Consider the following 26,912-nt stretch of genomic DNA (forward strand, 5'->3'; position numbering starts at 1 on the left):
TCTGCTATAGCTGATAAACGTAACACTGATACATGTAACATACTCAACTCTACTACATCAAACAAACTCGTATCTCCTACTTCTAACAAACTAAACTCTGCCACATTCAACCAACGCAACACTGCCACATCTAACTCAACTCTGCCACATTAACAAACTCAATTCTGCTACATCTGTGGTTCTCTTTTCTCTTGCAGCAGTTTGTTGGGCACTGTAGTACTAATATTAATAAATCGGAACCATCCTGCCCCATAATAGTCAGCAATCTTTTACACCCCTCCAGTATCTCAGATATTTAACAATAAAAAAAAGTCCACATTCTGAAGTTTCCCGCTCATAATTCTCTTCCACCCGTCAGTTTTCGTAAAGATTGCAGCCATAAATGGGAAAAATTGAGAATTGTTGCTTACATGGCTGTACTGATATATCATCGCTCGGCTGATGAGAAGAGATTGCCTGGCTGAAAACTTACAAGGCATCTTTAATCTCACCGTTTACAATTCAAAGCCCTCGGCCCGCTGTCACTTTTTTCTTGTAAAGGCGATTAGATGGAAGCAGTAAATGACGACAGAAGCGACTTTTCAGGCAAGCGACAGCGATCGGGTATTAATTGTTCACATCCTTCAGATTTATGTAGGAGACAAGGGAACTGATATATTCCAAAACGAACACAAGTCTACAAGAAATGCAGATATAATTTACAGCCCTTGAATTACATGAGATTTAAAAAGAATGTCTGTTTTAGAAAACTAATTTAAAAAAACCTGTTATAAAATATTGAGTTAATAGAGGTGGTCCTCCTTTTAGGACACTCATCTATTAGCCAGAGTGGAGAGCAGCTACAAAGAGTATATCTTACTCTGGAAGACCCGGCACATTCATAAATTACATGGACAGCCCATTGATTTCAATAAGAACTGTGTAATACTTCATATCCCCTGTGGTGGCGCTGCAGGAGAATTAAACACTTACTGCTGGCTCTCCTCCAGATTACAGTTGATCACTGGAGGTTGCAGCAGCAGGACACCCTGTGATCAACTTACTACCAGAGACCTACAAACGAAAACAAAAAATTGTCCAAAGTGGACAACCCCTTTAAGGAACATTTCCTGCTCCCACAGAGGTTGTCATCCAGTCTGCTCAGACTCTTAAATGACAAATCTGCCTAATTATGTTCCACCTCATCCATATACTGCTGCAAATCTGCCTCTTAGAGGTCTCGGAAAGCTGGGTGACGATCCCTATGGTTTGTTATCATGGCAGATACAACCAGGAAACTGCTTGACAGAAGACGACTCAAGGATTTGGAGTTGGATTTCATTAAAGGGTATCTAAACGTTCAACAAATAGTGACATGTCAGAAGTTTTGATTGGTGGGATCCGAGCACTGAGAGCCCCAACAATCGCTAAAACAAAGTGACAGAAGTGCTCGTGTGAGCGCTCAGCCGCTTCGTGTCTGTTCGGCTTTTTCTGGAAATAAATGTATCGGAGTACAGACTTAATATAAAGTCTATGAGCCCGTACTCCGATACATCGTATTACCGGAAAAAGCCGAACAGAAACTAAGCGGCTGAGCGCTCACTCGAGCACTTCTGCCACTTCGTTTTAGGCCTCATGCACACGACCGTGCCCGTAATTACGATCCATAATTACAGGCATGGCCGGCCGTAAACAGCTGCGGCCGGCCGTTTTTACGAGCCGTGCTCCCATTATAAAGTATAGGAGCACGGTCTGTAAAATATAAAAATAGGACATGTCCTATTTTTTTCGGCAGGTTTCTACGGCACGGACAACCCCCCGTAGACATACGGGAAGGTGTCCGTCGGCCATAGAAATGAATGGGCCCGTAATTATGGACCATAATTACGGTCCGTAATTACAGGTGATTTTACGGTCGTGTGCATGGGGCCTTAGTGATTGGTGGGAGTCTTAGTGCTTGGACTCCACCAATCAAAATGTCTGACATGTCACTGTGACATGTCAGAAGTTTGTGGAACGTTTAGTTACCCTATAAATTCTCTTTATATCTGGAATACTTTGTGAATGTACAAGAAGCTATTTATTGGCTTATATTTCTCATATAAAGAAAGTCATTGATCATGTTCAGAATATTGTATGAAAAATTTAATCTTACAGACGAACAAAACGTCCTGTATTTATGTAAATACAACAAGAAAAATAAATTAAATCACTATGCTAAAAAAAATACTGATGTAAAAGAAAATGAGGACAGAACTAAAAAGTGCTGCATAGGAAAATAACCAAATATCGATCTTTAAATATACAGTAAAAGACCTTTGATACGGCATTATCCGATATTCTGGATTATCGGAAACCATAAAAAAAAGTATATAAAACTCAATTGTTGTGAACCTACTGTAAAAGTAAAAAAAAATAAATATATATAATAATATATATATATAATAAATATATAACAAATATCAATTAAAAGGTCACTATAATTCCCTTCCCGTGCTTGATCTGACATTGGGCGTGGAGAGACGCAGATATCATGCAGGTAGACACAGGTACCAACATTTGAATAAAAAAATCCTGGAAAATATCATGTCTCGCAACAATTCCACCAAGGAATGCCTCAAACTGCACCTTCGGTTCTGAGACCCACGGTGCTGGACAGAACCCATTGACTTTAAAGGGGTTGCCCTCTACTGGACAACTGATGACCTATCCACCGGACCCTGCACCGCTCAGCTGCTCCGGACCCTGCACCGATCAGCTGCTCCGGCTGCCTCGGTGCACCGGACGTCCATGCCGGAAGCAGATGGCTCCGGCCACGGAATAGTGGCCAAGCTGCAGTATTGTATTCAAGTGAATAGGAGCAGAGCTGCAGTTCGGTAGCACGGCCACTATGCAATGTACGGAGCCAACTGCTTCCGGCTCCGAGCATTGCATACTGTGCAATAACATCCGGTGCCAGGAGCAGCTGATCGGTGCGGGGTCCGGGTGTCGGACCAGCACCAATGATATACGTACTGATGACCTATATATTTTTGGGTATCAAGTAATTTGGGGCTTTTTCACTGTAGTCTATAAATATTATTGCTGCTTTACTTCTTCATTTTTTATAACACGACGAGTGCCTTACAACAAACTTCATCATCCCAAATGTGAGACTTCAAAGAAGAATAATGTCCTACAATTCATTATGTCGTTATAGGGAACTTGCCAGCGCTCAGTCATCTGTTACATCTCTCTGCTGGTCACTCAATACCTGATCAATACTGTATTTGCTCTTACTTAGAAGTAATCAATTAGACAGGGGATATTAATTAGCAGTTATCACATTACTTACGGAATTAAACACATGAGTCTTTTTGTCCATGAATGGACAAGTGTCAAAAACAATGCCATTAGGAGGAATGACTGATGGCAGCGTCACTATGGGTATCATGGGTGCTACGCTGCAGCGGGACAAAATAGACTCCAATCAGTTCCATTTGTAGAAAATTGACCTTGAAAAGTTAGATAATATGTGCACTGGGAGGTTTCCTTAATATAATACACCAATAAGACAGAGACATATCCTGTTCTTGTATTAAAGAAATTTCCAGTCTTATATAAATAAAACTTAAAGGAACACTCCGGACAAACCTTATACACAATGCTGTGCCTGGTGGAGGGCCTAAGTGGGTGGTAAAGGACACAGGAATTCAAAGAACACCAAAGAAACTCCCTGTGACGTGCTCCGCCCCCTCATGCCCTTCCCTGGGTATAACCTAGTGTTTGAGTTTTGCACAGAGTGTTCTTTTAAGGGGGGGTATTTCCAACAGGAGGGCATATGGATGTCATAAAGAGGGGTCTCTGGCATGTCCATGCATTACACGGACAGCTCATTAATTTCAATGGACACCATGTAATACTTCATTTCCCCAGTGGAGGCGCTGCAGGGGAATTGAACACTTGCTGTCCGATTCCATTGCAAATTACAGTAGATGGTCCCAGCTTATTTTCTAAGGACCCTAATTACAAAAAAAATCAATTGTCCAAGGGGGAAAATCATTTTAAACAATGATATGAAATACGTAATGTATATATATATATAAATATATATATATATATATATATATATATATATATATATATATATATATATATATATTTGTATGTATTTATTTATTTATTTTTTAACAATGCGCGGTTACTTCATGTGAATCTGTATAAAATGAGCGGACAAGGTTATAATATATATTCACAACAAAAGTCTGTATTTACTCCGTGCAGCTGACCTTCTCCATGCCCAAGGTCCCCATGGGTCTCGGTAGCATCGCAGAGGTGAGTCATAAAAAGGTGGGGACGGTAAAAGTACTCAAATAAAAAAATTTTAAAAAAATCCAAATGGGAATTGAATAGAGAGTGAGAAAAAATTGCAAATGTGTTTGTGCTGCAAATGGCTATTCAGTAACAAATGATAATGTCTATTTAAAATGAATAAAGTCAAATGGTATTAAATGTAACTTTTTCCTTCTAGTCTTACCAGGAGGTCACCTTAGTATTGTGGAAAGCGTCGTTTTCAGTATTATGCTGCTGAGATTAATCAAATCTGGGCGACTATTTATACAAGTTAAAATAATAGCATGTGCCGCTGAGGCTGGATCCGGAACCATGTCTTCATTTATTACTACGTTTTAGAAATCAATCAGATTACACAATGAGTGTATGAAGGGTATTAATCAAAGATCTGTATAATTATTCACAATGAAACATTTCCTTAAAGGAGAAATACACAATGTCATAGTCACAAGAAGGTTAGGAAGAAATGCCACGAGCCGTATGGATCCTAGCAACGAAAACGGTCAAGTAAATATTCTTAAAGGGAATTTATCATTACAAAATGACATAGTATTTAAATAAAGTTATTATAAAATTAATTGAAATTTTTTTGTGTGATTATTCATATAAAACATTCCTGAAGTATTGCAATTTTCACAGTGGCCACTGGAGCGCACACTGACATTTTCTGTAGCTCACTATACAGCTTTGCTGTGTAGACTGGGACGGAGTCATCTCATTATCATTACAGGATGGGGTAAGAAGAGTCATATTATCATTACAAGGATCAGAATTTAATAAAAGTGTAAAGGATCTGCCAGGCACTGCTTCGGGGTTAATTCCCAGAATTAATCAGTCAACACCTGAGTGTACATCCCTGAGACAGACACCAGCTTCCTCCACTCAGGCTGGCAGGCTTAGGAGTGGGAGAGCCTATCGCAACCTGGCCAGACTCAGCTAGCTCCCGCCCTCGGTCTATTTAAGCCTGCTCTTCCTGTCCATCTGTGCTTGTGAATTCTTTCCTTGAGGTTTCCTGGCCCAGCTACAGCTCCTGCTACTTTTTGATCCTGCTCCATACAGACCCCGGCTTACCGACTACTCTTCTGCTTTTCGCTTTGTACCTCGCACTCTCCTGGCTTGACTCGGCTCGTTCACTACTCTGTTGCTCACGGTGTTTCCGCGAGCAACTGCCCATTTCCCTTGCTTGTATTCCCTTGTTTGTTTGTCGTGTTTGTCATGCACTTACTGAGCGCAGGGACCGCCGCCCAGTTGTACCCCGTCGCCTAGGGCGGGTCGTTGCAAGTAGGCAGGGACAGAGTGGCGGGTAGATTAGGGCTCACTTGTCCGTTTCCCTACCCCCCCCACCATTACAAATTCACAAGCCCTATACCTAGTCTACCCTGGTCCCTGACACCATTATGGAACCCCGTGAAACCCTGGCTCAGCAAATGCAGGGTCTCTCCCTACAGGTCCAGGCCCTGGCTCAGAGGGTCAACCAGCCTGATGCTACCTTGGTAGTTCCCCTCACCGCACCCCTTGAACCCCACCTCAAGTTGCCCGACCGGTTCTCAGGTGACCGGAGGGCTTTTCTCTCCTTTCGGGAGAGTTGTAGGCTTTACTTTCGCTTAAAGCCTCACTCCTCAGGTTCTGAGAGCCAGCGGGTGGGTATAATTATGTCCCGGCTCCAGGAAGGGCCCCAAGAGTGGGCCTTCTCCTTGGCTCCTGGCGCCCCTGAACTTTCCTCCGTTGATTGTTTCTTTTCTGCCCTCGGACTTATTTATGACGAGACTGACAGAACTGCCTTTGCCGAGAGTCAGCTGGTGACCTTACGTCAGGGTAAGAGACCTGTTGAGGAGTATTGCTCTGACTTTAGGAAGTGGTGCGTAGCTTCTCGGTGGAATGACCCTGCCTTAAGGTGCCAGTTTAGGTTGGGTCTGTCGAATGCCCTGAAAGACCTGCTAGTTAGTTATCCCTCTTCTGACTCCTTAGACCAGGTTATGGCTTTAGTGGTACGACTTGACCGACGTCTCAGGGAACGACAACGTGAACGTTTATGTGTTTTTTCCTCCGACTCCCCCATGATGCCTCCCGAAGTCCCGTTGCTTCGTTTCTCCCCTAAAGACTCAGAAATACCTATGCAACTCGGGGCCTCCGTGTCCCCTCAACAACGTAGAGAATTCCGCAGGAAGAATGGTCTCTGCTTCTACTGTGGGGATGTCAAGCATCAAGTAAACAACTGTCCCAAGCGTAAGAATGCTGTCAGAGAGCTCCCGCGTCTAAGTGATCATCGGGGAGGTCACTTGGGCGCACAGGTATTTCCCGTAAATATGAAACGTACTAAGATATTGCTTCCCTTTCAGGTCTCTTTTGGTGGTAGGTCTGCTACCGGCAGTGCCTTCGTGGATTCAGGGTCCTCTACTAATATCATGTCTGTGGAATTTGCTATGTCTCTCGCTATGCCTCTGATTGATTTGCCTAAACCTGTTCCGGTAGTGGGTATCGACTCCACTCCTCTTGCTAATGGTTATTTTACACAGCATACCCCTGTTTTTGAACTCCTTGTTGGCTCCATGCATTTGGAGCAATGCTCTGTACTATTGATGCAGGGATTATCGTACGATTTGGTTCTAGGTCTTCCCTGGTTGCAGTTGCATAATCCTACGTTTGACTGGAATACTGGGGAGCTAACCAAATGGGGTAATGAATGTTGTACGTCATGTTTTTCTGTTAATTCTATTTCTCCCCCTAAGGAGGTGAATACGCTACCCGAGTTTGTTCAGGACTTCGCTGATGTTTTCTCTAAAGAGGCCTCCGAAGTATTACCGCCTCATAGAGAATACGATTGCGCTATCGAATTGGTACCAGGAGCTAAGCTTCCTAAGGGTAGGATATTTAACCTTTCTTGTCCCGAACGTGAAGCCATGAGGGAGTATATCCAGGAATCCCTGGCCAAGGGTTACATTCGTCCCTCTTCTTCTCCGGTAGGTGCTGGCTTCTTCTTCGTAGGGAAGAAGGATGGGGGTCTTAGGCCATGCATTGACTACCGTGGCCTGAATAAGGTCACGGTAAGGAACCAGTATCCCCTTCCTTTGATTCCTGATCTCTTTAATCAGGTTCAGGGGGCCCAATGGTTCTCTAAATTGGATCTACGGGGGGCGTATAACCTTATTCGCATCAAAGAGGGGGATGAGTGGAAGACTGCGTTTAACACGCCCGAAGGCCATTTCGAATACCTCGTCATGCCCTTTGGGTTGTGCAATGCCCCTGCGGTCTTCCAGAACTTCATAAATGAGATTTTGAGAAATTATCTGGGGATATTTCTTGTAGTGTACCTTGATGACATATTGGTGTTTTCCAGGGACTGGTCCTCCCACATAGAGCATGTCAGGAAAGTGCTCCAGGTCCTTCGAGAAAACAAACTGTTTGCCAAAATCGAAAAATGTGTATTTGGGGTACAGGAGATACCATTTTTAGGTCAAATCCTCACTCCTCATGAATTCCGCATGGACCCTGCCAAGGTTCAGGCTGTGGCTGAATGGGTCCAACCTGCCTCCCTGAAAGCGCTACAGTGTTTTTTGGGGTTCGCTAACTATTACAGGAGATTTATTGCTAACTTCTCGGTCGTCGCTAAGCCTCTTACGGACCTCACTCGCAAGGGTGCTGATGTCCTCCATTGGCCCCCTGAGGCCGTCCAGGCTTTTGAGACCCTCAAGAAGTGCTTTATCTCGGCCCCCGTGCTGGTTCAGCCCAACCAAAGGGAGCCATTTATTGTGGAGGTTGACGCGTCCGAGGTGGGAGTGGGGGCCGTCTTGTCCCAGGGTACCAGCTCCCTCACCCATCTCCGCCCCTGTGCTTACTTTTCTAGGAAGTTTTCGCCCACGGAGTGTAACTATGATATTGGCAACCGCGAACTTTTAGCCATTAAATGGGCATTTGAAGAGTGGCGCCACTTCCTGGAGGGGGCTAGGCACCAGGTAACGGTCCTTACCGACCACAAGAATCTGGTTTTCCTAGAATCTGCCCGGAGGCTAAACCCGAGACAAGCTCGATGGGCGTTGTTTTTTACCAGATTCAATTTTTTGGTTACCTATAGGGCCGGGTCTAAAAATATTAAGGCGGATGCACTGTCGCGTAGCTTCATGGCCAGCCCTCCTTCGGAGGAAGATCCTGTTTGTATTTTGCCTCCAGGTATAGTCATTTCCTCTATCGAGTCCGATTTAGTCTCTGAAATTGCTGCTGATCAAGGTTCAGCTCCTGGGAACCTTCCTGAGAACAAGCTGTTTGTTCCCCTGCAATTCCGGCTAAGGGTACTTAGGGAAAATCACGACTCCGCACTATCTGGCCATCCAGGCATCCTGGGTACCAAACACCTCATTACCAGAAATTATTGGTGGCCTGGTTTGCCTAAAGACGTTAAGGCCTACGTCGCCGCCTGTGAGGTTTGTGCCAGGTCCAAGACTCCCAGGTCCCGACCAGCGGGCTTACTGCGTTCGTTGCCCATTCCCCAGAGACCTTGGACACATATCTCCATGGATTTTATCACCGATTTGCCTCCATCCCAAGGCAAGTCGGTGGTGTGGGTGGTGGTAGACCGCTTCAGTAAAATGTGCCACTTTGTGCCCCTCAAGAAACTACCCAACGCCAAGACGTTGGCTACCTTGTTTATCAAACACATCCTGCGTCTCCATGGGGTCCCCGTCAATATTGTTTCTGACAGGGGGTACAATTTGTTTCATTGTTTTGGAGAGCCTTCTGTAATAAGTTGGGGATTGATCTGTCCTTCTCCTCTGCTTTCCATCCTGAAACCAATGGCCAAACGGAGAGGACTAATCAGTCTCTAGAACAATACTTAAGATGTTTTGTCTCTGACTGTCAATTTGATTGGGTTTCTTTCATTCCCCTCGCCGAATTTTCCCTTAATAACCGGGTCAGTAACTCGTCAGGGGTCTCTCCCTTTTTCTGTAATTTTGGGTTTAATCCACGGTTCTCCTCTGTTTCACCTGGTTGTTCCAACAATCCCGAGGTGGAGGTCGTTCATCGGGATCTGTGCACAGTCTGGGCCCAGGTTCAGAAGAACCTAGAGGCGTCCCAGAGCATACAGAAGGCTCAGGCCGATAGAAGACGTTCTGCTAACCCCCTGTTTGTGGTCGGGGATCTGGTGTGGTTGTCATCCAGGAACTTGCGTCTCAAGGTTCCGTCCAAAAAGTTTGCTCCCCGGTTTATTGGGCCGTATAAGGTCATTGAGGTCCTCAGTCCTGTCTCTTTCCGGCTGGAGTTACCCCCGTCTTTTCGTATACACAACGTGTTTCATGCCTCCCTCCTGAAACGCTGCTCCCCGTCCTTGGCCCCCTCGAGGAAACCTCCTGTTCCCGTCCTCCCCCCTGAGGGGGTGGAATTTGAGGTGGCCAGGATCGTGGACAGCAAGATGGTCCAAGGCTCCCTCCAGTACCTGGTCCATTGGAGAGGATACGGGCCCGAGGAGAGGACTTGGGTACCCGCCCGGGATGTTCACGCTGGGGTATTGGTCAGGAGGTTCCACCTGCGTTTCCCCAGTAAGCCAGGTCCACTTAGAAAGGGTCCGGTGGCCCCTCATAAAAGGGGGGGTACTGTAAAGGATCTGCCAGGCACTGCTTCGGGGTTAATTCCCAGAATTAATCAGTCAACACCTGAGTGTACATCCCTGAGACAGACACCAGCTTCCTCCACTCAGGCTGGCAGGCTTAGGAGTGGGAGAGCCTATCGCAACCTGGCCAGACTCAGCTAGCTCCCGCCCTCGGTCTATTTAAGCCTGCTCTTCCTGTCCATCTGTGCTTGTGAATTCTTTCCTTGAGGTTTCCTGGCCCAGCTACAGCTCCTGCTACTTTTTGATCCTGCTCCATACAGACCCCGGCTTACCGACTACTCTTCTGCTTTTCGCTTTGTACCTCGCACTCTCCTGGCTTGACTCGGCTCGTTCACTACTCTGTTGCTCACGGTGTTTCCGCGAGCAACTGCCCATTTCCCTTGCTTGTATTCCCTTGTTTGTTTGTCGTGTTTGTCATGCACTTACTGAGCGCAGGGACCGCCGCCCAGTTGTACCCCGTCGCCTAGGGCGGGTCGTTGCAAGTAGGCAGGGACAGAGTGGCGGGTAGATTAGGGCTCACTTGTCCGTTTCCCTACCCCCCCCACCATTACAAAAAGCTGACAGCTCTTTTGTACTGCTGGAGGCCTAGATGAGGCTCTGTATGCAGCAACTCTGTCACTCCCTGGTCTTCCTGGAGGAGGCGCTGTACTCTATGTCATCCTGGAAGCAACTTTAACTACCATTACATTAACTACCATGCATTGCAGCTGCCATAAAGCACACATACCCTGCTCTCATGTCTAAACAGATAACGCAGGAAGGACATGTGTGTCTCCAATATGGCCAACACCAGGAAAGTTTTAAAAAAAATAAACAGTTATAATACTAAAAAAATGTATGTGAACACATTATATCTCTTGTACAGACTTACATTCATTAATGACACTAAAATTAAATGCATGTGCGTGCTCATTATTGCCCCCTGTGGACAAAAATATGGATCTAAACAAACTTTCCATGCTCTGTTCCACTTATGTTGGGTATCATTTTTTCAGAAAACATGTTGGAAAAAATGCACAGGATGATTGGAGGACATTAAAAAACTCCACTTTTTAGTACTTCTTAAAGGGAACCTACCATCAATACCTGTTCTGTTGGAATGTGTACACAGAGACTTCCACAGAAATTACAGGGCCTTACAGGGCAAAAATCAGAATGGGCTTCAGCGGGTGGGAATGAGAACTCCGCTATTGTCCACTATTCTGTTTTTAGGTCCAAATTGATCTGATAATAAATGTCATGATACACCTGTATAGGGGAGCTCTAGTTTTCTGACTTGATAAATTATATACTGTAAGTCTGTCTACATCCAACCACCACTAGGGGGAGCTAATTGTATCTGGATTTATACAGCTAGTATTAACCTCAATAAGAGAGATGGTTTCAGGCCATAGTCCATCACCCTAATAGGACTGGAAAATAAAGTTTAAGAAAATACCTAAAAAAATGTTAAAAAAAGGAAAAAAACACCAAAATAAAAATGTTCCCCTTTAAAAATGCTTTGTTATGTAAATACATATAAAGAAAAAAAGTATACATAATTGGTATCGTCGCATCTCTAAAGGCCTGAACTAAAAACGTATTCCATTATTTAACCTGCACATGAACGCTGGAAAAAAAATAATCCAGAATTGTTGTTTTTTGTTCATCCCTCCACCCAAAAAACATAATAAAATGTGATCAAAAAGTCGTAGGTGCCCCAAAATTGTCAAAGTCATGGCTCTCAGAATATGGCGACATAAAAACGAAATAACTATAAACTAAATAAATTCGATCCGGCCATAAATGTACTGACCCGCAGAATAAGGTTAACATGTCATATAAAAACGAAACCCAAAATTGGCCACATCCTGTAGGGGGGCAAAATTCTCCCGTTCTGGCCCCTGAACTGCACATCAGAAGGTCATTTAGCAATTGTAAGGGTCAGTTCATATGTAGCGTAAATACTGCAGATTTTCTGCAACGGGAATCCGCAGCATAATAAAGTAGCAGCAAAGTGGATGAATCTGAACAAATCTCATCCACCGCTGCGTAAATAATGAGCGAAAAAAACGCTCAGAAATTGACCTGCAGTGCGGTTTATACTTACCCAGAATTCTGTGCTTCTTCGTCCAGGCCGGCCTCCTGGGATGACGTTTCATATCATGTGACCGCTGCGGTTTTTCATCCGTAATTCCCTGCGGCCGTCAGGGCGGTCATGCTGTGTCCTTTACACAGCGTATCCGCCCTGTGTGAACGTAGCCTAAGAGTCGAATCAAACAACTATGAATAAAAACTGAGATGCCAATTTCTATGGGTCCACCCGCAGATGCCTCTTCTTATACAAGGATTATGTTTCATGGCGCTGCCATCTGTGTGTAAACGGAAAGAACCCAAATATACAGTAAATATTTATTTGAATTTACAATTTTAGAACGGTGAATATATCAGGATTTGACTCACTTTCTTACTTCGGCTGGAAAAGACGCGCTCCAAACTTGCTGCCGTTTAAGGTGGATTACCTCCTTATTTACAGCATTTTATGTTTCTAAGGCGAAGCGCATCCGCACTCATTAAAAGTATGCGGTCAGTACAATTTCAGCATATCTAAATAATGCATGACGTATAACATTGGAACGCACAAGAAAGTAAAAGCAGCCAGTGATAAGACATACAGGATTGTACTACCTAAAATTACAAATGACTCCAGATTCTAATTAGGGACATTTAAATGTTATTTTTGGCCTTGCAGAGCCCTCTAGTGGCCATTGTTAATAGTACAAGATTATAGAGACTGCATTAAATGGATCCCTTTAAATGAGGGCATCTGTAGAGGGATGCTATGTTTGATATTGCATGCTTGCTTATGAATGGAGTTCGGGGGCTGGACATTGAGTGCAATAGCCCCGACTTATTTAGTTCTATAAGAGCAACTCTTAGAATGAGTTTTGTTTTTTATGAAATGACAGATCCTCTTTAACCCTACAATACCTTTATCATTGAATTATTTGTACCATAAGCTGGTGGAGACTGCACTGCCACTGCACATTTTTAAACTTGGCGTGCATAAAAGGTGGAGGGCAGGCTTGCAAAGATAAAAATTAGGTCTCTTTCAAATGCTTCTTGACACCACCACACTCCTAACCACCCAGGACAGAACCTGAAATGGGGACAAGACCAACCTAGAAATGGACCCTTTTTCCCTAGGGGATTCATAGCATATGCACTGGGCTTCCTATATGGTACATATGTCCTTATTCTCAAATGAAATATGAAAATCACATGACTATTACTTTTCAAGAGATGACATCACTACATTCAAAAATAAGGGATGAAATCACTATTCGCCAACTCCTCAATGACATCACTATTCTCCAACTCCTTGATGACATCACTATTCTCCAACTCCTCGATGACATCACTATTCTCCAACTCCTCGATGACATCACTATTCTCCAACTCCTCGATGACATCACTATTCTCCAATATTAGCGATGACATGAATACTTTCCAGACATTGTATCACTGTCATTTGAAATGATATCCACATTCATAAAACATGACATCATTATTCTCTAGATATTAGAGATGACATCACTATGTACAAAATAGAAATATTTATTATGCAGGACATAATAGTGATACGTGCAATATATAAAAAGTATATTGCTTCATTTATTGGACCACTGGTCCCCAACTTTTTGCGCTCCTGCTGCTGTGAAACTACTACTCCCATTCCCAACATGCTGGGAGTTGTAGTTTTGCAGCAGCTTGAGAGCCACAGGTTGGACACTATTGGCTTAGACTAATACATTCGATGTTAGAGGTGTTCTACAGCAAAAATCCAAATGGTGCCGCACCTTGGTAATTGCTCATACCCCCACCTTTAGGCCGGGTTCACACAGGATGGATACGCTGCGTAAATATTACGCAGCGTGTCCGGCCTGGAACCCGCAGGACATTCTGTCTGAAAAATCGCACCACGTTGTGGTGCGATTTTTCGGATGGAAATTCCGTTGCGGAGGAAAGACGTCCATACTTATCTCCTCTGACGTCCGCTCTGGCATCCCTGGATGACGTTTCAGGCCATGTGACGCTGCAGCCTGTGATTGGCTGCAGCGGTCACATGGGATGCAACATCATCCCAGGAGGCAGGACTGCAGGAAGAAGGAGGGCGTTCTGGGTAAATATGATTTTTCTTTCTTCCGGAGTTGCGATTTTTGTCGCAAAAGTGACAACGCTTGGTTCTCTGTTGTGGGTTTTGCATTCCCATTGAATTCAATGGGGAAAACCCGCAATGGAAAAAGAACAAAAACGCAGCATAAGTTGACATGTTGCAGAATTAAATTCCGCAGGTCAAGGTATTAACGTTTACGCTGCGTTTTTTTTCCGCTTAATTTTTTATTTTATTTTTTTTCCGTTTTATTTTCTAAATCTCATCCACTTTGCTGCTACTACAAACGCTGCGGAATTTCCTCACAGAATTCCATTGCGGAAATTCCACAGCGTTTACGCTACGTGGGAATCCGGCCTTATAGAAGAAAGGTTTCGCACGACCCTTGGTAGCGCTGTAGAGAGAAAGTCTCTTGCACACTTTCCCATTGCCGAGTCCACCTAATTCGGATTCGAACAGCCGTGCATCCTCTAAAGCCTAGGCCCTCAACCTTTGGCATATGTACCCCGGGGGGTACTCGTCATGTCTCTAGGGGGCACTCACACTGTCCTCATACCATGCATTTAGTATATGATCATAGCCTTGGGGGTACTAATGTATTTGATTGCGGGCACCTGGGTTAGGAATGTTAAGAGCCTGTAGAAGTGTGTACAAATTTTAGTGGGGGGTCAATGAATAATCCGAGCTTGATCCCAAATTACAATATATATAAATTAGCGTAAAAACAACCTAGTAGTAAAACCTATACGGTAAATGATACGATTCGCGGAGCTTATTTTCTGCAAGGTTTTGCCGGCAAACTTTCATTGCATCATCTCGTTGTGCTGTGGAAAACCTAGCGAAGGAAATGGGCTAAATTTAATGCTGCCATCGTCCTCACTGATTCGCATGCATTATGCTAAGTCATTTCCCATCTGGGAGCAGAGTCTAGTACAGTATGTAGCTGAGATCATTACAGTGTACAAAATTATACTAAATAATTCAGCTCCGGGCTCCATTTTACTACAGCGGTGGAGTCGCTGCTTCAAAATAAAACTAAATAAACAGGTAAAGGTTGACAAGGAAAATACAATGTGGATTCTACATCTCTATGGGGGGATTAAAAAAGAGAAAAAGAAATGAAAAACATAAAACAAAATGATGAATGGGGGAAGAAATGATCCTACACGGAGAAAAAAAAAATCCAGGATTTATGGGAAATATAAGGAACGTTCCATTGGGGGGCCAAGTATCAGGAGGGCGGATTACAATTGCAGGTTATTATAGTCAACAAGACCATGAATTAGCCATGGCTAAAGACTGGACATGTTATTAATTGGTCTCAGAAGCCGCTAATGAGTTTAACGTTTCGTACCTGTGTGCCCTCGGGAATTAAGGCTGGAGGCTGACAACATTTTACAGCATACCATTAAGACATAGGCCAAGATGAGCCAGTGAGTCAGAAGCATTGAATTGGCATTGAATCTCATCCTAAAGGCAGAAAAGAAGAGAAAAAATAGGGTTAAATGACAGTCCGTGACTACGGCAGAGGACGGGGGGCACATATATATCAAGAGTGTCACTTAGTAATTGGAACATGGGTGTAGAAATCAAGGGGCATCACACAAAATGCTTCAGCCATGGCAGTGCATACATAGATACATATATGCAGGTATATACTTATACATACACACACACACACACACACACACACACGCACAGATATATAGATTCACATACACACTGATGCAAAAAATGACCTATACAAAAATGCACACACATACATCATGCACGTATGTGTACATAAATAAATACATAATATACCCGGACATACATAAGCAAAAATGCACACAAACATATACAAAACTAGATATACCCACACATACACATATAAAAGTGCACAGACGTTAACAATGTCTCTATGCCAGTTTTCTGGGGTAGAAATGTTGCAAATAGCCCAAAATTACGACTTTTGGGCCATTTCCGCCACTTTTACCTTATGAAAAGGTGCCGTGACCACTCGCGGCCCGACGCATTTACTATAATTTACGGCAGAATTGAATTCAGTGTCCCACAGACAGCCGAAGATGTAACAAATATATTAAGAGGCATGTGGATTTTAATAAATTTGCTACATCTTACTCCAACTTTGTTTTTTTTATTGAGACTGGCACAGTCTTAATAAATCTCCCCTACAGAGTTAAAATATAAGATTTTGGCTACCTGCAGTCACCACTAGGGGGAGCTTACTGCATAATGTTGATACATTGAATAATAAAACAGTATATAGAAAGCTCCTGATTGGACAGTGTCACAGTGTGTAAGGACACAACCCAGTGACAAGGGGAATGGTCATTTTAAGTCTAGGGGAATGGTAACACCCAGTTGTCATAGAAGAAATATCAGAAAAACTACACAAAATACAGTTCTAAGAATGATCCAGAATGGTGATTTTACCAGGAATTCAGATATTTACTGGAAAAGACAGGTCAGGAGAGCTTTAAAATGAATTTTAAAAAAAAATAAAATAAATGGAAACCCCCTTTAAATAAAAAATATAATTTATATCAATTTGATTGGCAACCAGTTTTATGGAGGCATTTTACAGACCTACCAGGTTTATATTCAGCCTCATAGTAATATAAAATGTTACCCCACAATGAATATAAAGAAATTTCTTAAAATCACATTAGATTGCGGCCCTCCCAGTGTCACTCAGGAGACTCCACTGCGGCCTCCTGCTCCCTTAACGTATCTGCAGCGGCAAAGTGAACTTACCTTAGGGGCTTTGCAAGAATTTTATTCCAGTCAAACACAATTATTTTTGTATGTGCTTCAAACTTGCTCCAAAATCCCATTTGCATCCACAGGTAACAAGTTCTGCATTTCATAAAATGTCTTCCCCCATAAGAGACCTGCAGGAGAAAACAAAACAGACGCCAATTAGAGGATTAAATTGTGATGTTTGCTAAGCTTTCTTTTCCAATATAATTGTTTAGAATTACTCTCTAGATTATTTAAAACCAGTAGATCAACTTCCCATAGTCCTGTAACATACAGTGGAGGAAATAAGTATTTGATCCCTTGCTGATTTTGTAAGTTTGCCCACTGTCAAAGACATGAACAGTCTAGAATTTTTAGGCTAGGTTAATTTTACCAGTGAGATATAGATTATATAAAAAAAATAAGAAAATCACATTGTCAAAATGATATATATTTATTTGCATTGTGCACAGAGAAATAAGTATTTGATCCCTTACCAACCATTAAGAGTTCAGCCTCCTCCAGACCAGTTACACGCTCCAAATCAACTTGGTGCCTGCATTATAGACAGCTCTTACATGGTCACCTGTATAAAAGACTCCTGTCCACAGACTCAATTAATCAGTCTGACTCTAACCTCTACAACATGGGCAAGACCAAAGAGCTTTCTAAGGATGTCAGGGACAAGATCATAGACCTGCACAAGGCTGGAATGGGCTACAAAACCATAAGTAAGACACTGGGTGAGAAGGAGACAACTGTTGGTGCAATAGTAAGAAAATGGAAGAAATACAAAATGACTGTCAATCGACATCGATCTGGGGCTCCATGCAAAATCTCACCTCGTGGGGTATCCTTGATCCTGAGGAAGGTGAGAGCTCAGCCGAAAACGACACGGGGGGAACTTGTTAATGATCTCAAGGCAGCTGGGACCACAGTCACCAAGAAAACCATTGGTAACACATTACGCCGTAATGGATTAAAATCCTGCAGTGCCCGCAAGGTCCCCCTGCTCAAGAAGGCACATGTACAGGCCCGTCTGAAGTTTGCAAATGAACGTCTGGATGATTCTGAGAGTGATTGGGAGAAGGTGCTGTGGTCAGATGAGACTAAAATTGAGCTCTTTGGCATTAACTCAACTCGCCGTGTTTGGAGGAAGAGAAATGCTGCCTATGACCCAAAGAACACCGTCCCCACTGTCAAGCATGGAGGTGGAAACATTATGTTTTGGGGGTGTTTCTCTGCTAAGGGCACAGGACTACTTCACCGCATCAATGGGAGAATGGATGCAGCCATGTACCGTCAAATCCTGAGTGACAACCTCCTTCCCTCCACCAGGACATTAAAAATGGCTCGTGGCTGGGTCTTCCAGCACGACAATGACCCGAAACATACAGCCAAGGCAACAAAGGAGTGGCTCAAAAAGAAGCACCTTAAGGTCATGGAGTGGCCTAGCCAGTCTCCAGACCTTAATCCCATCGAAAACTTATGGAGGGAGCTGAAGGTCCGAGTTGCCAAGCGACAGCCTCGAAATCGTAATGATTTACAGATGATCTGCAAAGAGGAGTGGGCCAAAATTCCATCTAACATGTGTGCAAACCTCATCATCAACTACAAAAAACGTCTGACTGCTGTACTTGCCAACAAGGGTTTTGCCACCAAGTATTAAGTCTTGTTTGCCAAAGGGATCAAATACTTATTTCTCTGTGCACAATGCAAATAAATATATATCATTTTGACAATGTGATTTTTTTTAATTTTTTTTATATAATCTTTCTCTCACTGGTAAAATTAACCTAGCCTAAAAATTCTAGACTGTTCATGTCTTTGACAAGGGGCAAACTTACAAAATCAGCAAGGGATCAAATACTTATTTCCTCCACTGTATTTGCCTAGAACATTTATATAGGACACCCAGTAATCAATTGTAATCCGAGGGGCAACTCAGCAGGATGTGTTCAATTTACCTGCAGCACCCCCACAGGGAAAAAGAAGAATTGCACGATAAAATAAAAAATGGGCTGTCTGTGTAATGACTGAGACGTGTTTAGTCCTCCAGAGTGAGAGTCACTGTTTGTAATGAAGGTCCAGAACCCCTCTAAAGAGCCAACATTGATCCCAGTGCTAAATATCATTGCTAGATTACCAGAATATTCTTGAATTAGACCTCATAGATAGTTGATGCTGTTTTAGCAGTGTCATTAGTCTTAATTAGTCCTATACTTCCATGACGGATCATGGCTGCCACCATATAAATAACTTAAAAGGGTTTTACAGGATTAGAATAACATGGCTGCTTTCTTCCAAAAACAATGCCACACCTGTTCACAGGTTGTGCAAGGTATTGCAGCTCACTTACAGATCTAGCCGTCTTTATTTTTACTTTTAACACATTAAATACAAAGTGGCTAGATCCCTTATCTTGACTCTTTCAATGGCTTTTCAATGGCTGTCGTTGTGTGATATCACACTGCAGCGAGTTATCAGAGTCAAGATAAAGATGGCTACATCCGTATATTCACTTGAACTGCAATACCAGACACAACCCATGGACAGGTGTGGCACTGTTTCTGGAAGAAAGCAGCCATGTTTTTCTAATCCTGTACAACCCCTTTACTGCCTATAAAAAGAGCTGCTAATATGAGAACCTACAGAAACAATGTAAATTGTAGAACTGGATATATTGTAAGGACCCCCAGCAATCAGCTGTAATGTGTTGAGGAACCTGGCAGCAAGTGTTAAATTTTTCTACAGCGCCACCACAGGGAAAAAGTAGTATTACATGGTGCCCAATAAAATAAATAGGCTGAGTGTGTAATGATTGGTGATATACAATTAGTAGGGGACAAGCATTTTTTGGGACTTCCTTTAAGATATCCCATTAAAGAACTCTACAGGCCGCCTCTCCGCTGCCTGAAATGGCTGATAACAGAGAATTATAAATTGCATTCAACTGTGCAGCAATTTTATATATGTTGGCCCTAGATCCTAGGTTTGGAGTTCTTTTAAAGGGTATTGTTTCTTAAAATAATTTTGACTCTATGTCTTTCTCTGCAAAGTCTTATGTCTCCTGTGTTTCTAAACCAAGTGGCTGATAAACGTACTCGCATGAGCCCCCACCACAGAGCGAGTACACAATTGCATTCAGCAGTCAGATGCGGTTAATGATCATTTGCATTCAGCTTGACCTTGCGTTCCAGAGGCTCTTTGCAATTAAACTGCTGCTTAAGAGCACGATAAGTGGGTTATAAGGATTTCGCTGTCGTAAAGGGGGGGGGGGGTGTAAATGAACTGTCATTGATCATGCCACACAGTTAATAATGGATAATACTGAGCCATCCAAACTTGAATATCTGTTTTTCCATTGTACAATAAAAAGTTCTGCAACTTTATAATATGCTTTGTATACTGTATACTTTGTGTTTACATTTCTTATCATTTTAAAAATCTCTGTATGCTGTCAGTGACTAGAAACCCATCCTGATCATGTCCATCAAGGTGCACAGCTGAGACCTTTGTGTCAGTTGGGTATGATCAGGACAGGTCTTTAGCCTACGGATGGAAACCAGAATTTTTCCATTCACTGAAGGCAAACAGAGATCTGGAAAATGGTGAGGAATGGAAAAACAAAGCATATTAGGCAGTAGCAGAGCTTTTCAATAATCCATTTAAAATACATTGTTGGTACAGTATATATGTAGGATAAGTCATAAATATCTCATAGGTGGGAATCCCGCTTCTGCAAAATAGGAGTTACGGGACCTCTTTTCTCCCAAAAGGAGGGAGTCCATTCTTATGAGAACTCAATCATATCTATGTCATTGTCATATCCTAAAGATTAAAAGGGTTGCCCAGGATAAGAAAAAACATGGCTGCTTTCTTCAATAAACAGCGCCACAGCTGTCCTTAGTTTGTGCCTGGTATTGCAACGCTGAATCATTGAAGTAAATGGTGCTAAGCTGCAATACCACACACAACCTGTGGACAGGTGTGGCACTGTTTTTTAAATAAAGCAGCTATGTTTTTGTCTAATCTTGGACAACCCCTATAAGTTAATTTTAGAGTCACCACGCCATTGTTTTGAAAAATTCATGAAAACGGAGATCCAAAAGATAAGCATAAACTTCTAAAATCTTAAAGTTCTGTGCTCCATTGTTCTGAGCACCAATGGGCCAGTGTTTTCTTCTAGGTTGTTGCCTTGAATGGAAACCCTTATAGGAGGAATTTGCGCTCATGGTGCATGTGGGCTGTCATACAGTCATTTCTAGCCCAGTATTGGCGTACCTTCCGCTTGTTTTCTAATTCTGGTAGGCTCAGAAGGTAAATGGACATGACTATGGGTAAAACATGCACAAGACTGATTGAATGAAAAGAGGAAAAGGTTAGGAAAGAAGAAAGTGCAGAGAATAGTATCTGTTTTTTTTTGTTTCAGACTGGGTGACCAAGTGACAAATACCAGACACATAGTCTCCAAAATGGCTGACGTTGGTTGCAATTTCCTGTTCTTTCTTACTATAGTATACTCTGGAGCACTAACTAAAAGTGAACCAGCACTTAAAATGTAACTCTATGACACCTAGAGTATATCTCACTCTACTTCGAAAATACTTTTACACTGTAATAAACCGTGTTCATTCCAAAATACAGTAAAGAGACTCTTGAGGAGATGTTTAAAACTCCAATAAAAACTTTACAATCTTTTGTTGGCGCTCATAAACCACGGTCGTAATGTTCAGTATAGAGGAAGTCAACTCCCAATTTGTAGGGACAAGCACATTATTTCAGAATGGTAGGTTCCAAGGGGAGGAAAAGAATTGCACAGATTTCATTGGAATTATTAATAAACTTTTTAGAATTGGCCAATATTCATATAAAGTGTGAATTCTGCTATAGACCATGGACTAGGAGTCACAGCTATAAAATTGAGGTTAAACGATTTGTACCAAATTTATAAAAATCTGAGACATTTTTTGAAGCTGAGACACTTTGGAATGTTGCCATTAAAAGGGGCGTGGCATGCAAAGGTGTGGTGCGAATGGGGCGTGGCTTGTTAGTCACTGATGAGACTTAACCAAAATTATGTTATGTCTTACATGGCTACATGAAATCACACGCAAATAGATGTAAATGCAAATCTGTGACTAGTGAGAAAAAAAGTTGCCAGAGCCTATCGCAAGGGTTGTGACCATTAAAGGGGTTGTTCACTTTTGACAATCCTTTTTTGCTTAGAAGGGTCCCCCGGAAATATGCTAATCACAGCTAGCATCACTGGTAATCCCAGTGATCAGCTGTAATGTGCATGAGGACCTGGCAGCAAGTGTTAAATTTCCCTGCAGCGCCACTACAGGGGAAATGAAGCATTACTTGGTGCCCATTAAATCAATGGGCTGTATGTGTAATGCATCAATGTGCTGGGTCCTCCAGACACAGAGTTAGGCCTCATTTACACGAGCGTGTGCGTTTTGCGCACGCAAAAAAACGCAGCGTTTTGCGTGCACAAAAGGCACTTGACAGCTCCGTGTGTCATCAGTGTATGATGCGCGGCTGCGTGATTTTCGCGCAGCCGCCATCATAGAGATGAGGCTAGTCGACGTCAGTCACTTTCCAGGGTGCTGAAACAGTTTAACTCTTTCAGCACCCTGGACAGTGACTGTCTCCTGACGTCGCGTACCGGAAATTTTTTTGCCGGGTTCGGTCAAAACGAGTTTGGCCGAACCCGGTGAAGTTCGGTTCGCTCATCTCTAAATTCTGACACTCCGTTTGGATGTTTGTAAACAGAAAAGCACGTGGTGCTTTAATGTTTACATTCAGAGTTTGACAGCTCTTGCGCGAATCACGCAGTTCACACGGAAGTGCTTCCGTGCGGCATGCGTGGTTTTCACGCACCCATTGACTTCAATGGGTGCGTGATGCGCGAAAAACGCACGATTATAGAACATGTCATGAGTTTTACGCAACGCACTCGCGCTGCACAAAATTCACGCATTGTCTGCACTGCCCAATAGAGTAATATAGGTGCGTACGACACGCGTGAAAAGCACGCGCGTCGCACGCGCGTATATTACGCTCGTGTAAATGAGGCCTAACTCTTTGTAGCCACTCTCTACTCGAAGTGATGAAAGTCCAGAATAAGGGACCCCTTTCTAATAACTCAGAATGTCCTGAATGGTTTGGAAACCCAATTCTAAATACCCAAACAACCCCTTTAAGAAATTTGCGTGATCGTCATGTAGTGGTGCGGTTTTCTGCTGCATAAATAAATACACCTGAATATTTTTATTGTTTAATTGATTAATGAACATGTCTAGAGCTCGTCATTCTAAAATCTGCTTTATATGAGCATTTCAATAATCAATTATTTATAAAAAAAACAAACATCCAGATCTACCCGATCCAGTCTCCGCAACCTCCATATTTATCTCTTCGCATGCCGACCTGTGCCATTAAAAAACAAAAAAACAAGTTAATGGCTATTTAGCTACAAATCTCTAAAGGACCAATTACTATCACTGGAGCGTTTAGTGTTAATTAGGCCACATTTTAATTGGACTTGGGCTTTCAATTTTTTTGTAGTAGTCAAAACAATGATAATGACATTGCGCATTGACTTTACGTTAAGAAAATGTTTGTTTACTATTGTACAAGTAAAGTAATTGCCCTCCATGTTTATGTATGGGGTGAGCCCTTTAATGTTTTACATATCAGGACGCCCACGTGCTGGGTAATGTATTCATGGGTATAGGGCATGGTCTAATTAGGACCCTTAGACCACAGGGGCCGCTTGTCTAATACTGTCTAAGTTTTAGACAGTGTAAACTTAGACAAGGCAGTCAGAAAATGCGACAAATTGATCAAAATGGTGCACGCTGTATGATAAATTTAGCTTGGCATGCTAGAAACTTTTCCCTTTCTTATACCACCTCCTGGTTGGCTTGGTTTAAGCCATTTTTGTGCAAAAATTTTGGGGCACAGTGTTGCAATTTAAACCACGCCCCATTTCTGCTAGGCCACACCCACTTTTTATTGTCACGCCCTCTTGCCGCGCTTGTCAATCAAAGTGTATAATATAGTTAATAAAATGTGGTGCATTTTTAATAGTAAATCTCCCCCATAGTGTTTGGTATTATGACTGGTGTCATACAATATTTGGAGGAGCGGTCACTCATAGGTTGGTGGTCTTAAGTTCTTGTCCTATACTTTAAGTAAGTTTGCTAAGAAGCATAATTTTCGATGTCTGTATAAAAATTGTCACATTTTATGGTGTGGATGTAAGGGTGTATGTTCCATAAAGGCAGCACTAGCAGCTGAAATGATGCTCAGTGAATGGGGGCTCAACTCATGTTAGCCTCCTACCCCATAGGGAGTGTGGGAACCTGCCCAGGCCATAGAGGAAAGGGGGAATAGGCCCAAAGGTCATGATGCCCGTTTCTCTTCTAATGGAAGGAAGAAGGCCAGCAATCTACCAGATGTAAGATGGTGTAAAATATACCTAAGAAGTGGGTCCCTATTTGATCCGGCTCCCTCAATGGAACGTATGCCCCTTCCCGGAAGTGCATGAAAAAATTGCATACCCACACACATGGCCCATATTTACATACAGTTTGTCCATCACTTCGTCAATTAGGGGCTTGAAAGATTGAGAAAGTCAGCGCTGGTTTTATAGGGCAACTGACCAGGGACCCCAATTACTTAGGGGCTCCTACAGACAGCAACCCCATTAGCAAACAAAAAAAAAACTGTATTATTTGGCGGTGCATGGTGGTATTATTTGGGAATTGAATTGCAGTATTATGATGGAACTATATGGCAGTATTATCTGCGATCTTTATTTAAGTATTATTTGGATGCTCCAAATTATTTGGGAACTATTTGGTGGTATATTGAAGTATTATTTTCGCACTATAAGGTGGTATTATGTGGGCTGTATATGGAGGTATTATTTTGGCACTATAAGGTGGTATTATGTGGGCTGTATATGGTGGTATTATTTTGGCACTATAAGGTGGTATTATGTGGGCTGTATATGGAGGTATTATTTTGGCACTATATGGCGGTATTCTGTGGGCTGTATATGGAGGTATTATTTTGGCACTATATGGCGGTATTCTGTGGGCTGTATATGGAGGTATTATTTTGGCACTATAAGGTGGTATTATGTGGGCTGTATATGGAGGTATTATTTTGGCACTATATGGCGGTATTCTGTGGGCTGTATATGGGGGTATTATTTTGGCACTATAAGGTGGTATTATGTGGGCTGTATATGGTGGTATTATTTTGGCACTATAAGGTGGTATTCTGTGGGCTGTATATGGAGGTATTATTTTGGCACTATATGGCGGTATTCTGTGGGCTGTATATGGGGGTATTATTTTGGCACTATAAGGTGGTATTATGTGGGCTGTATATGTAGGTATTATTTTGGCACTATAAGGTGGTATTATGTGGGCTGTATATGGTGGTATTATTTTGGCACTATAAGGTGGTATTATTTGGGCTGTATATGGAGGTATTATTTTCGCACTATAAGGTGGTATTATGTGGGCTGTATATGGAGGTATTATTTTCGCACTATAAGGTGGTATTATGTGGGCTGTATATGGAGGTATTATTTTGGCACTATAAGGTGGTATTCTGTGGGCTGTATATGGAAGTATTAGTTTGGCACTATAAGGTGGTATTATGTAGGCTTATATTTTGAGAACAACTGTCTAAATTGACTTTGCTTGTTACCCAGGGCCCCATTTTCTATAAATCCGGCCCTGCAGAAAGCTATCCATTATCTAACGGCAGTTGCATAGTTACTTAGTAAGGCCTCATGCACACGACCGTAAAAACTCCCGTTATTACGGGTCGTAATTACGACCCGTAATAACGGGCTCATAGACTTCTATTGGCGACGGGTGCCTTCCCGTTTTCTCACGGGAAGGTGCCCGTGCCGTTGAAAAAGATAGAACATGTCCTATTTCAGGCCGTAATAACGGCACGGACAGTCCATAGAAGTCTATGGAGCTCTCGTAATGACGGGTGGCTACATGTGTGCACCCGTCATTACGGCAGCGTTGCTAAGCGACGTCAGTAAATAGTCACTGTCCAGGGAGCTGAAAGAGTTAACTGATCGGCAGTAACTCTTTCAGCACCCTGGACAGTGACTACCGATCAGTATAAACCTGTAAAAAATAAAAATAAAAGACTTTCATACTTACCGACAACTTCCTGCTTCCTCCAGTCCGGTCTCCCGCCCGTTGCCTTGGTGACGCGTCCCTCTCGACATCCGGCCCGACGTCCTGGATGACGTTTCAGGCCATGTGACCGCTGCAGCCAATCACAGGTCAATCACAGGCTGCAGCGGTCACATGGACTGCCGCGTCATCCAGGGATGTCGGGCTGGATGTGAAGAGAGGGACGCGTCACCAAGACAACGGCCGGGTAAGTATGAATTTCTTTAACTTTTATTACAGAAAAGGCTGTCCCTTCTCTCTATCCTGCACTGATAGAGAGAAGGGGCTGCCGATTAGTGCAGTGCTATTTTGCCGCCAAAAACGTGCCCGTAAATACGGGTGGAATACGGGTGACACCGGACCCATATTTACGGGCACGCGTTCGTAAATACTGGTGCAAAATGGGTGGAATACGTGTGACACCGGACCCGTATTTACGCCAGTATTTACGGGTGGGGAAAAATACGGTCGTGTGCATGAGGCCTTAGTACGGTTGAAAAAAGACACATGTCCATCAAGTTCAACCAAGGGATGGGAAAAAGGGAAGCGAACAAATTCTACACATAGGAGCTAATATTTTTTCCTTCTAGGAAATGATCTTTGCCTTTTTTGCAGCATCTCCTGTGCCTGCTGTGACGGCTCCCGCGGTCGGCTGTTCCATAGATTCACAGTTTTCACAGTAAAGTTCTGTGCTTAACATTGAACAGAGGAGGAAAGTTTTTGTAAATGATGAAATGGCTGGACTGTAATGTCTGCTGGAACCAACGCACAATCAGCGGGTATTGACGTCCCATGTCCTTAAAGAGTCCAGTCAGTATCATATGATTGATAGGGTCACGCATGTCAGACCTGACCTCACAGATTAATACAGTACTCCTGGTTA

The 26,912-nt window shown here is 42.9% G+C and overlaps 1 protein-coding gene across 1 annotated transcript in view; it reads right to left on the reverse strand.

Moving 5' to 3' along the window:
• Nucleotides 1-26,912, reverse strand: part of TAFA4 (TAFA chemokine like family member 4) — a 149,900-nt gene that overhangs the window by 68,658 nt on the left and 54,330 nt on the right. Inside the window, exons 2-3 of the mRNA XM_075832402.1 lie at nucleotides 16,824-16,960; nucleotides 15,421-15,536 (exon numbers count right to left, since the gene is read on the reverse strand). Coding sequence (XP_075688517.1) covers nucleotides 15,421-15,536; nucleotides 16,824-16,936 — 229 coding nt within the window. The 5' untranslated portion in view covers nucleotides 16,937-16,960. The remainder of the gene's footprint in view (nucleotides 1-15,420; nucleotides 15,537-16,823; nucleotides 16,961-26,912) is intronic.

This window comes from Rhinoderma darwinii, chromosome 7 (genome assembly GCF_050947455.1).
Source record: "Rhinoderma darwinii isolate aRhiDar2 chromosome 7, aRhiDar2.hap1, whole genome shotgun sequence".
Lineage (NCBI taxonomy): Eukaryota > Metazoa > Chordata > Amphibia > Anura > Rhinodermatidae > Rhinoderma > Rhinoderma darwinii.